The 13,555-nt window shown below is 35.2% G+C and overlaps 1 protein-coding gene across 1 annotated transcript; it reads left to right on the plus strand.

The window, feature by feature from the left end:
- Positions 1-1,895: 1,895 nt before the first annotated feature.
- Positions 1,896-4,192, plus strand: LOC104787398 (purple acid phosphatase 6-like). Its single transcript, XM_010512977.2, has 6 exons — positions 1,896-2,146; positions 2,480-2,698; positions 2,787-2,898; positions 2,998-3,224; positions 3,307-3,445; positions 3,526-4,192. The coding sequence occupies exons 1-6, from the start codon at positions 1,994-1,996 to the stop codon at positions 4,071-4,073; spliced, it is 1,398 nt and encodes a 465-aa protein (XP_010511279.2). The 5' UTR covers positions 1,896-1,993; the 3' UTR covers positions 4,074-4,192.
- Positions 4,193-13,555: the final 9,363 nt, after the last annotated feature.

Below are 13,555 nucleotides of genomic sequence, written 5' to 3' on the forward strand. Positions count from 1 at the left end.
TATACCTTAATTCTTATGCTGCATAATGCTAATGCTCTAGTATATGTTGTCATGTGCTATGTGATATGCCCATGATGAAATATAATTTATATAATATAATATTAATTCATAGTTATAAAATATTTGATTGAATACAAATACATAAGTTAAAATTTAATAACATATCTCATTAACTATATATATATATATATATATGTATCAACATTACCTCAAATAAAACTTCATGATTGGTTGCCCAAACACGAAAAAAAATATATACAAAAGCAACAATAGTACCAAGCGATCTGATGGAAATATATTAAAGTGTAACTATTAAATATTTCATATGTTGGCTATTTTGTTACAAATCAATGGAATTTAATCATTTTTGTCAAAAAAAAAGGATGATTAAAAATTTTCAACAAATTTAGTAATTTCAAAAATCGTAAAATATTTGAAAAGGTACATGGAACAAAATCTTTTTGTTAAGATAACATTTAGATATTGTAATTTAGTATACGTATGTTTGTGTGTCGATACAATAGATACTTATAAGAATATAATGTGATTTTCTAATATGTTACATTTGTATTTTATTCCCAATTTTAAATTTTAAATTTATTTATATATGATTAGTTGTGTAGTACAAGCTGCCAAAAAAACAATATTGTTTTACGAAATAATATGGGTTTTGAAAGAAAAAGTCGCTTTATATTTCTCTTGCCTCCAATTTCGGGTTTTTCGGTATTATTATAAAAATGGTGTATCCTATTATATTAATTAAGAAGTATAAAAAAGAAATTAACCTTAAAAAGTGTAAAAAATTACATTCAAATAGCATTAAAAATAGTTAAATAGAAGCTTAAATCATTGACGGTATTAAAAATAATTAATAATTAATAATTATTTAATTATCTAATTAATCAGAAAATTGCGGATTACATGAATACTCAATCGAATTAAGTAGGTTACATTGACCAAATAAAAAATATATCAGTGATTGTTTAATCTTCCTTATTATATCGAACACGGTTGTGGGTAAATTTATCTCAACTTTTTCATATTACAAAGTTTGGTTTTTGCATATATGGGTTTGTCTTTTAATGTGTCCAAGGAGTTTAAGATTTGAGATAGGTGTCCAAGGAGTTTAAGATTTGAGATAAGTGTCAAAACACCATCAAAGCCTAAGTTTTGGTGCGAGGTTTGTAACAAATACTCTAAGTTTGTTGTTCCTAAGTTAGTCATCACATATTAATTAAGGACTATTATTTACGTCTATAATCAATAACAATATACTTATTACAAACAGGGTTTATAGAACTATATAAAGATACTATATAATTTGACTTAAACGGAAACTTACCGAATATCTCTAGTCAGTTGGCTATAAATCCTAGATTACAAATATGTCAATGAGACAATCTTTTTACTTATTTCAGAACTATAGCAAGGATGTCGTTTTATTTTATTAACAAATGTTTAAACAATTTTATTCATCGTTACAATTTCAGTGTTTTATTGACAAAAGTTTTCAATAAATATTTTTAAAACACAAAAGTTATATTAGCAAACTGAATTTATCATCACAAATGAATATAAATAACATAGTAACAAAAGAAATTATTACAAATTTACATTAAAAAAAGAGTTCAGCCTGCGGTATACCGCGGGTTAGTACCTAGTTACTAGATTTAAAACCGTGTAAAAACTGTGCAAATACAAGAGTCATAGAATCGTCAATTGGAGTTGTATACTAGATTTAATTTATCAAGTATATTACAAAAAAAACGCTTTACGGATTTGTTTAGCAATATATTTTACCGTATTACTAACTACTAAGGAACAAAATCTTTTTGTACTAGCATATTCCTTAAGAGTTCTCGATATTATCTCTTTTTCCACTAGAAAAATAACACATAATCAGCCTATATAAATATGTAGCATCACGTCGCCAATAATCACAAACAAAGCAAACTTAGTATTCGTGAAGCAAAGAAAAAAAAATCATCAAACAATGAAGATGCTTATTTTAGCCTTTTTGTTTTTTAGCATGACCACTATCATCAATGGTGGAATCACGAGTAAATTTGTTCGTCAAGCTTTACCGTCCATTGAGATGTCTCTCGAAACTTTCCCTTCTCCTGGTGGTTACAACACTCCTGAACAGGTTTGATTTATCATTTTAATCTCGAATATCATGTTCTTAGATCATAGATTTTTCATTTTTCTTTGTTATTTTACTGGACTTTGGATCACAGATTTAATTTTGTGATGTAGAAATTTTAAAAAAATGTTTACCCCAATATTTGAAAATGTTTGATAGTTTGTCGTTGAGTTTTACATATTTAGCAAATATATTTCTTATGATGTTCAGTCTTTTCAAAAACCTACAAAATTCTTTTACCCGAATATTAAGCTTTCGTTGCATAGTTAGTCTTTATATCATGACCAAAAGAATAGATTAGTATTGATTCTTATTTTATCGTTGGCTTTTTTGTAGGTTCATCTAACACAAGGAGATCACGATGGACGTGGCATGATTGTCTCGTGGGTTACGCCGCTAAACCTCGCTGGTTCTAACGTCGTTACTTACTGGATCGCTGGTAATAGTAGTGACGTAACGCCAGCAAAGAAGAGAGCTCACGCTTCCACGAAGTCTTACAGATTCTATGACTATTCCTCTGGTTTCCTCCATCATTCTAACATTAAAGGACTCGAGGTTTGTATCCTTTTAACTTATCTGTTCATAACAACAATCATTTTTATTTGTTTTAAAAGGTTTTTCTAAAGTTTGTTTACATTGGCAGTACGATACCAAGTACATCTATGAGGTTGGTACCGATAAATCCGTTAGACAATTCTCCTTCACTACTCCTCCAAAGGTTGGACCTGATGTTCCATACACATTCGGCATCATTGGTACATTTCTTTTTTCTTTTAAACGATCTAATTCGAAAACTATATTTGAAATTAGAGTTTTTTTCATTCAAAGAATTCATTGTTTTTGTATGTTTGTAGGTGATCTTGGACAAACTTATGCTTCTAACGAGACATTGTATCATTACATGTCGAACCCTAAAGGCCAAGCCGTTCTCTTTGTCGGAGACTTGTCTTACGCAGACAACCATCCGAACCATGACCAGAGGAAATGGGATACTTGGGGAAGATTCGTGGAGCCCTGTGCTGCTTATCAGCCGTTCATTTTTGCTGCCGGGAATCATGAGATTGATTACGTTCCGAACATAGTAAATGAAATCACAACTCTCTTTTATCTAGTCATTTTTGTCTTCCGTAGCAGTTTGTTTTTAATCATTTGAATTTTATTAGGGTGAGCCTCACGCTTTCAAACCCTACACTCACCGTTACCCCAATGCCTACAAAGCTTCACAGAGTACTTCTCCTCTTTGGTACTCGGTCAAACGCGCCTCTGCTTACATTATCGTCCTCTCCTCCTACTCTGCCTACGGTAATTAACACAAAAATGAAAACCTAAATATATTTTGATAGTTGAGTTTTCTTGTATAACATATTTGTATCTCATTTCAGGCAAATATACTCCTCAATACATTTGGCTCGAGCAAGAGCTGAAGAAGGTGAACAGAGAAGAGACTCCATGGTTGATTGTCATGGTTCACTCACCGTGGTACAACAGTAATAACTACCATTACATGGAAGGTGAGAGCATGAGATTAATGTTTGAGTCGTGGCTCCTTAACAGCAAGGTCGATCTGGTTTTGTCTGGTCATGTCCATGCCTACGAGAGATCCGAACGTATCTCTAATGTCAAATACAATATCACCAATGGCTTGAGCTCTCCGGTGAAAGACTCGTCTGCTCCCATTTACCTCACCATCGGAGATGGAGGAAACATTGAAGGAATCGCAAACAGTTTCACTGATCCACAACCAAGTTACTCGGCGTATAGGGAGGCAAGTTTTGGTCATGCGGTTTTAGAGATCAAAAACAAGACTCATGCGCAGTACACATGGCATAGGAACCAAGACAACGAACCTGTCGCCGCTGATTCTATTATGTTGCATAATAGACACTTCTTTCCGGTGGAAGAAATCGAATCTGGCAATGTTAGCGTTTGATTTAAGTGTTCTTTAGAATGATAATGCTCTTAGGAATGTTTGGTTTTCTGTTTGAATTTTTGGATGTTTTTTGTTTTCTTTAGTTGGATATCAATAAAGTTTGTTGGGATTTTAAAAAAGTTTGTTCATTTATTTTTGAATTAATTCGTCGCAGTTAATCTCGAGTAAACTGAAATTACGTACAATATCGTTCATAAGATTTATAGAGTTTACCCCACAAAATTTGCCGAATCAATAAAAATAATAAATACATTTCTTGTTTCTGACGGTTTTTTTGAAAAAAAAATTATTATTAATAAAAGTACATATGCTAGCAATTTTAAAAACAATGAATGAGACATGAGTGGCCGCTGCTAATCTAACATTTCCGACGTTCAAGCTAAGAACTTTCTTGAGACAATCATGTCAACATCGCTAAACCAATATCGGAACTAAGTCACTAACTACTAAGAAGACATAGATTAGCTCCAACCAAAACTTAAGGTGGTATATCCAATTTTTCGGATGATTCTTAAGTATAAAGAAAATTTGAGTAAATTTTTAGGATATTCGGTGTGGAAATGTTAGATTATTTATATAAAAATTAAAAAAATAGTCTGAGGATTTAAATGAAACAATAAAGATCTTAACAGAATTCATAAAGTTTATTTCAATCGTAGTATAGTTATTGATAACTAATTGCAGATATACCTGTGCATAATAGTCAAGGTAACCAATAATTAATTTGCACTATCAAATAGGGTGTTACTAAATTTCAATATATATAATAAAATAGAGATCACTGTACAACTTGCTTTCAGGAGTTGATATGTGGCATTTCTCTTCAAAATATTGTTATCTCTTTTTTTTGTTTGAGTGAATTTATTTATATCATTATACTTAAGAAAATAAATATCAAATTTCATAATAGTTAAAAGTTTTAAGATTCAATTTTTTTGGTTATTTATTCACTATTTAAAGTTTATAATAAATATCAAATTAGATAACGCTAACATAATTTAAAAATATAAAAATAATAATAATTTGCCTTAGAGACACTTTTTCCTATATTTTCTTATTTTTTATTCATTATTTCAATTTCAAGTTAAAAAAACAAACTATATTATGGTAAATTAAACAAATAATTTGATTTTTTCTTTTTAAGTATGATTGGCTTATTTTTTTAATTTGGAGTTATAATAACATAAATCATTTGGAATTCCTTTTTTTAAAGCAAATACATTGAATCTTTTTAAGTTTCATTGGCTTTTTTTTTTTTTGATTTGGAGTTACAAAAAAGCAACAATCATTTGGAAATTCAGTTTTAAAATAAAAAATAATAATAAACTTATGTAAAACGTTTAAAAGCAAATAGTGATGTTTCTCTGAATTTTCATTTAATTCCTAATTATTGAAACAAGAAATACAGAAATACTAACAATAGTCTTAAATGTTTGAAAGCAATTTAATAAGAATTCAAAATTATGCATGAAACGTCATGTATATACAACTCAACTCAACTTTTGATAAAGCAATTAAGAAGTGAGCAATTACTACCGTAAAATATGAAGTTTTTAAAAAACACTAATACTCCACATAATATTTTTGCTATATACAAAATTTTTCCTGTTCTCTAACTCACAAATTTATACTATTTTTTCTGTATGAGAGAGTAAAATTTCTTTTTATTTTGCGAAGATGTTGTTTTTTCTTTGTAGTTTACTCGAATTCAGAAGTGAAGTTCTATGTTGGCTATGAGGTTTGGTTACTAGCCAATTCTTTTAAATATATAGGTAAATGAGAAACATTATTTGATTTTAATTATTGAAGAGTCCATGATAGAATTACATTTCTCATTATTGTTTATTTACATATTTTAAAGATATGTGATTTAGATGTACTAAGAGAATCATTGTATTCAAGAAGCATTATTTCAATATGTTGTGCACTGTGAATATCCCCTATATATTAATACAGAAGCACTCTCACACAAAAAGCTGATGTGTCGCAATCACATAGCTTTTGTGTCTTTTTTAATAAATGTTCTTACATTTCATTACTATTTTACATAAATATGTCAATCAATGACATATATAAGGTAATGTTTTTTAATTAGTTTTAAAAAATAAAAGATTTAATCGACAACTAAAATCAGAAATGTATTCACATAACATATTTAATTATTAGAAGTAAATTACATTTCACAAACAATAAAAAATTATTCATTTATTTACCACTTTTATTCATTTTTCTCATTGCATTTTTTAAATTTAGGATTAGTTAAATTAAATTGATTAGTCTTAAGAAATTTTGTTTTACCTATTTAATAGCATAGTGATGTTCATAATAATGTGAAACATGAATTTGATTTTTTTTTTTGTCATCTTGAATTTGATTTTTAGAACCACAAAAAAACATCAAAACTTTCTACACCATCTTAAAATTCTTTTCCAAGTTCAAATATTTCACGGGAGAAACATATATTACAGAAAATAAATGCAAATTTGGATAAACGAAAAAAAAATATTTACATATTTTGTTTTATACAAACGTATCTTAAATCTCAAATAATAATTTTACTTATAATATTTTCTTTAAATCAATTTATGTGCGGGTTGGTACCTAGTAAGTTTTAAAACTTTCACCGTAAAAAACAGCACTACTTAAAAAATAACACCTTATTATGTTACCCCAAACCATGGATTGGTTACTAAGTTTTTTTCACATTAAATTTCTCTTACCAAATTTTTGTAACTCTATTAATTTAAATTTGGTGATCTTTCACAATTTCTGGATTTTTTTTTGTCAAACCATTATGTATATTTTTTTCATAATATTTTAATGACTAAATGGAGGAAACAAGAGACCAAGAATTCTATATCGTAATTATAAAATTCTTTAAATAGTAAGTTTCTAGCGAATCATTAGAAAATAATTAAATAGTTTTTTTTGTTAAAATGCTTATGCACTATTTAAAATAATTTTTAAGAATTTTTTAAAATGTTAGATGAGGTTGCATCATTCTATGCGATTAAGTTTTCACCATTTGATTAAATATTTTTTTAAAAAAAAATCGAATAAATATTTGTTAGTTAGATAGAAAACTATGTTTTAATATAATGATTACAAATTAAGGAACATAATTGTAAAGCTCCAAGCGTCATCTTTAAGTGGCCTCATGTCCACTTCTAGTCAATGGACTCATTTTTTTAATAGGCTTTACGTCTTTTCACTAGGCCTGTGAGCCCATTCATATCTAACGCTCGGTTTGCTATGTCTGGGAGGCTTTAAAGACTTGTTACCTCTACAAATCACCACATGATCTTTCTCTGTGTTTTGTTCTCACTCGCACAGTTCCAAAGTCACTTCCCGGAAAGTCGCTCATCCTAAAACTACTCTAACATAAGCACGCTCAACTATAGAGCTCTCTCATAACCTTTGACCGAAAAGATAAGTGTACTTTGGTGACATAGGTGGCCAACTTAATTCTTTTAAATCTGTAACATCCGCGAACCAGATTCTGTGATTTTTGGAAGGAGTGTCGATCGACACCCTTGTGGCATCGATCGACACCCCTTTGTCTGGGTTCGTCGGGTTTGTTTTAATTCGCAATTTTGGTTTGGTTGGTTTGGTTTAGTTATCTAAACCGAGTATATAAGTGGAGAAGCGACAAATGAAGGGTTTTAGGGTGTGTGGTCGCCGTTTTCAGAGTTAGAGAGAGAGGAGAGAGCCTATTGTGGTTGAAGGAGATTAAAGGAGAAAGATCAGAATCGTTAGGGTTTGGGAGGAAACAGTTTCGGCATATCAAATCGTTCTCAAAGGTAATGAAATTTGGTGGTTTTATTCCCAAGTCTTTCATCGTCATTCTCCTTTTTACAGAAGTAGATTTGGATTTATACTCGATGAGTTATTGGCAGTTTCGTGAGACACGTTTTCTCAGACGCGAGTTGGGACCATCGGAGATTGTAACTGAGATCGTGGTCTCGTGTGGTGCCTGATCGTGCTGAAATTTTGAGGGAAGCTTCGTGACGTCTAGGAGTAGCTTGTCACCGGAGCGATTTGTTAGTTAACGGTTAGTTTTTCTTTTAGGGTTTCGTCTTTGAGACTGTTCTTTCTTGATGTTTCTGAGCAGTTTTGCTATAAGTCGTTTTTGGTTGTGTGGCTTGTTGTAGGGCGTTTCTGGGCTGTTTCAGACATTAGGAGGGTCTCAACTGGTTGTGTTGGTTGTTATAATCAGTTGATAAGGTGAGTGCATGACCATGGCTTATCTAAGCCTGAGAATCCTTTGTTGTTCTTGCTTGATTGGTGGTGCTTTGTGGTATTGTTCTTGCTTGATTGGTTGTGTTAGTGGTGTTGTTCTTGCTTGTGGTGGTTGTGTTATTGTTCCTATAGGTTCCTGAAGGTTTTGGGTGAGGTTGGAAAGGATTGGAGATGATAGGAAACGGAGGTTCGTCGTTCGGATTTGTGCAGTTCGCGTCTGCGAAGGGAGTGTCGATCGACACCAGTTAGGTGTCGGTCGACACCATGTTTGGCCAGTGTCGATCGACACCTCTCTGGTGTCGGTCGACACCAAGTTGCTTGTTATGTGATTTCCTGGTTTGTTTGTGTTTGGTTGTTATTTGTTAAGCATTGGTTTCTCAGTGGCTTGTGTGTATAGCCCAGTAGATGGGAGGATTGCCTCACTAAGTATTTGTGATAATACTTACGCATCTCAATTGTTGTTTGTGGTGTGCAGGTAAAGGTATGTGACGTGGAATCATGGCGATGAGGAGGAGGATGATCTAGGATCTCGTTTGGGTGTTATTGGATTTGTTGGTTATGTTGTTGGAACCTTGGTTAGTGTTATGTTAGGTTGCCGGATAGAATGGTTAGGAATGTTATTGTATTGATGATGTTGTTGGTTTTGTATTATTGGTATGTTTCCGCTGTGCTTAATGTTATTGCTGGTTTAATGTTGAGTTGTGGTTTGGTTGGTTAATTAAGTAGTATGGGATGCTTAATTATACATTGTATTTAATTGTTAAAAAAAAAAAAGGGGTCGGGTTGTTTCATTTTGGTATCATAGCCCATACGGTTCTAGGATGGTTAAGTGAATGATTTAGAGTGGTTCAGGAATTTAATTGGTGGAATTATTTTTCCTGTTGCTTGATGCATGATGTTGTGTGGTATAATTGATTATGAGTAGTTAGTCAATTTGCATGTGGTATGGAGTCCTAGTATCATCCTCTTCGAGCCTTTAATGAGATTCCACGGTAAGTGATTTTGTGTATTGTTAGTTGTGTAGTGTTTTTAGCTTCTGTGCGGGGGTTGCAGTTGGCTATTGAAAAGTTGTTGGAAAGTGGTAGATCACGCCGGTATCGGGAAATACCGTTGGCGGTGAGTTGTGTAAGTGGATGCATTGCAAATGGAGTTCATTTGGATTTTTGACTCGTGTGTCTTGTGGAAAGGAAATAGCTCGGGAGTTCTATAAATAGAAAGTTTCCATAAATAGAAGGTTGCTATAAATGGAAAGTTTTATAGGAGTTAGAGCTTTTCTATTTTTTGAAAAGTGTATGGAAATACCTTGGGGGTAGGGTGTTCCAGGGTGACCGGGTGGTGGTCATGGTGGTGTTCGGGATATGAGTTTTCGTGAGGGCGCAATGCTAAAAGAGGAAAGTTTCTAAAAATAGAAGTTTCCAGAAATGGAAAGTGTTGAGGTAGATCTAGTCGGGAGATACTCGTTGACATCGGACTTGTTTGCTCAGGATTGTGTGGGCCCAACTCATGTGATACCGATAGCTCGATGGACTTTGTGGCCAAAGAGTGGGAGTGGTATGTTTGCTTCGAATGACGATGCGTGAACGCGCTTTAGGGTGACGACCTTAGAGCGGGATTTTGAGACTCCCTGGATACCGTAGCTGTGAGCCGTGGCTCGGCAGTGAGCCGGTATGTCTCGAGGGTTGCAACCCGAGAGCGGGGGGAGTGGGCGTGTGAGACTCCCTGGATACCGTAGCTGTAGGCTGTGGCCTGGCAGTGAGCCGGTATGACTCGAAGGTTGCAACCTGAGAGCGGGGGGAGTGTGTGTGTGAGTGACTTCCTGGATGCCGTAGCTTAAGGCGGTTGGCCTGATAGCGAGCCGGCATGATTCGTTGGTTGCGACCACGGACGGGGGAAGCACTGAGTTGTGAGCAAATAGTGTCTTTGATGTGAGTATATTGACTAGAGGGAGACCTCGTGGTTCAGTCGGAGGTGTGCGGGCTGTTGCGACAGTGCACGGGAAACCTTGGCTGACGGTATTTAGTCCGGTCGGGGACGTGCGGGCCGTGTTGACGGTGGCACGGAGGTCCTTGACAATTGGACGGTTTTGCGGGATTTTGAGACTCCCTAGATACCGTAGCTGTAGGCTGTGGCCTGGCAGTGAGCCGGTATGAGTCGAAGGTTGCGACCTGAGAGCAGGGGGAGTGTGTGTGTGAGTGACTTCCTGGATGCCGTAGCTTAAGGCGGTTGGCCTGATACCGAGCCGACATGATTCGTTGGTTGCGACCACGGACGGGGGAAGCACTGAGTTGTGAGCAAATAGTGTCTTTGATGTGAGTATATTGACTAGAGGGAGACCTCGTGGTTCAGTCGGAGTTGTGCGGGCTGTTGCGACAGTTGCACGGGAAACCTTGGCTGACGGTGTTCAGTCTGGTCGGAGGACGTGCGGGCCGTGTTGACGGTGGCATGGAGGTCCTTGACGGATGGACGGTGTTGCGGGATTCGAGGACGAATCCTTATTGGTGGGGGAGAATTGTAACATCCGCGAACCAGATTCTGTGATTTTTGGAAGGAGTGTCGATCGACACCCTTGTGGCATCGATCGACACCCCTTTGTCTGGGTTCGTCGGGTTTGTTTTAATTCGCAATTTTGGTTTGGTTGGTTTGGTTTAGTTATCTAAACCGAGTATATAAGTGGAGAAGCGACAAATGAAGGGTTTTAGGGTGTGTGGTCGCCGTTTTCAGAGTTAGAGAGAGAGGAGAGAGCCTATTGTGGTTGAAGGAGATTAAAGGAGAAAGATCAGAATCGTTAGGGTTTGGGAGGAAACAGTTTCGGCATATCAAATCGTTCTCAAAGGTAATGAAATTTGGTGGTTTTATTCCCAAATCTTTCATCGTCATTCGCCTTTTTACAGAAGTAGATTTGGATTTAAACTCGATGAGTTATTGGCAGTTTCGTGAGACACGTTTTCTCAGACGCGAGTTGGGACCATCGGAGATTGTAACTGAGATCGTGGTCTCGTGTGGTGCCTGATCGTGCGGAAATTTTGAGGGAAGCTTCGTGACGTCTAGGGGTAGCTTTTCACCGGAGCGATTTGTTAGTTAACGGTTAGTTTTGCTTTTAGGGTTTCGTCTTTGAGACTGTTCTTTCTTGATGTTTCTGAGCAGTTTTGCTATAAGTCGTTTTTGGTTGTGTGGCTTGTTGTAGGGCGTTTCTGGGCTGTTTCAGACATTAGGAGGGTCTCAACTGGTTGTGTTGGTTGTTATAATCAGTTGATAAGGTCAGTGCATGACCATGGCTTATCTAAGCCTGAGAATCCTTTGTTGTTCTTGCTTGATTGGTGGTGCTTTGTGGTATTGTTCTTGCTTGATTGGTTGTGTTAGTGGTGTTGTTCTTGCTTGTGGTGGTTGTGTTATTGTTCCTATAGGTTCCTGAAGGTTTTGGGTGAGGTTGGAACGGATTGGAGATGATAGGAAACGGAGGTTCGTCGTTCGGATTTGTGCAGTTCGCGTCTGCGAAGGGAGTGTCGATCGACACCAGTTAGGTGTCGGTCGACACCATGTTTGGCCAGTGTCGATCGACACCTCTATGGTGTCGGTCGACACCAAGTTGCTTGTTATGTGATTTCCTGGTTTGTTTGTGTTTGGTTGTTATTTGTTAAGCATTGGTTTCTCAGTGGCTTGTGTGTATAGCCCAGTAGATGGGAGGATTGCCTCACTAAGTATTTGTGATAATACTTACGCATCTCAATTGTTGTTTGTGGTGTGCAGGTAAAGGTATGTGACGTGGAATCATGGCGATGAGGAGGAGGATGATCTAGGGTCTCGTTTGGGTGTTATTGGATTTGTTGGTTATGTTGTTGGAACCTTGGTTAGTGTTATGTTAGGTTGCCGGATAGAATGGTTAGGAATGTTATTGTATTGATGATGTTGTTGGTTTTGTATTATTGGTATGTTTCCGCTGTGCTTAATGTTATTGCTGGTTTAATGTTGAATTGTGGTTTGGGTTGGTTAATTAAGTAGTATAGGATGCTTAATTATACATTGTATTTAATTGTTAAAAAAAAAAAAAAGGGGTCGGATTGTTTCAAAATCTCTCCGTAAGTCTTTGAAACCCGTGTATATATGTGAATATTTTAAAAGCATCACTTAGTAGTTAAAATAGAAAGAAACAGAAGGAGTAATTAAGTTTACCTGTTTCAATATTAGAAATGTATACACATATGATAATTCATTACTACATATTGAAGTATAAATAAGTGGTAGTGAATGCATGATAACATTCTTTCTAATATTAGTTTTAAGAAAGCCAAGCCAAGTACACGTAGCATCTAATAATCCAATTTATGAGCTGGAATTGATGTTCTTTTTAAAAAACAATTACCAGTTAATGAATTCAAAGCAGCATTAGACAAAATATAACACACAGGTATAGGACAAGAATTGCTTCCGAGAGTTGCATAAAGCTTCCAAATCATCAAGAACTTCTACATATGTGGTGGTTGATCTGATTTTTGAATTACTTCTAGCCAATGTTGAAACAACCCGACCTATTTATTTTTTGAGGAAGATTTACTCAGATGTATTCCAAATTAGGTAATATTACTAAAACCAACAAATCTTTTTTTTATTACTAAGATATTTCGGGTATTTTCAAAATACTCAGCGTGCCCTTGTTTTATGTTACAGGAAAAACGTAATTACAATAATGCCATTGCCATGTCAGAAATCGCTGACGTGTGTTAAAAAACTCAGCCGTAAGGCTTTTACAGAGGTAATGACGGCTGAGTTATGGTATGTTAGGGCTCATTTATGGAAAAACATTTGAGTAAGAGCGAACGGCTGACTTAGAGCATAACTCAGCCAAGTGTTACAGCTGACTTAATGAAATCTGGCTGAGTTATGCCATAACTCAGCCGTCCTTACGGTTGAGTTTTCACCCGATGGTTGAGTTGTCAAAATTTTGGCTGAGCTATCACTACGACACGGCTGAATTAACTTTTTTGGGCTGGCTGAATTATGAACAACGGCTGACTTATGTGATGTCGTCAAGGCTGAGTTATGGTTAAACACTATAACTTAGCCGTGATAAGCTGACTTATCGGACAACTCGACCATTTTACGGCTGACTTAGTAGCAAAAGATTAATTACTAGAATATCATTCAGTTACGGCTGACTTATTAAACGACACGGCTGAGTTACAAATTTTCAGTTGATTAAGCGGCTGAATTTGGCAGCCATTTTTTGCTTTTTAATGACTGTAATA

This window comes from Camelina sativa, chromosome 5, assembly GCF_030686135.1.
Source record: "Camelina sativa cultivar CO46 ecotype springtype chromosome 5, ASM3068613v1".
NCBI lineage: Eukaryota > Viridiplantae > Streptophyta > Magnoliopsida > Brassicales > Brassicaceae > Camelina > Camelina sativa.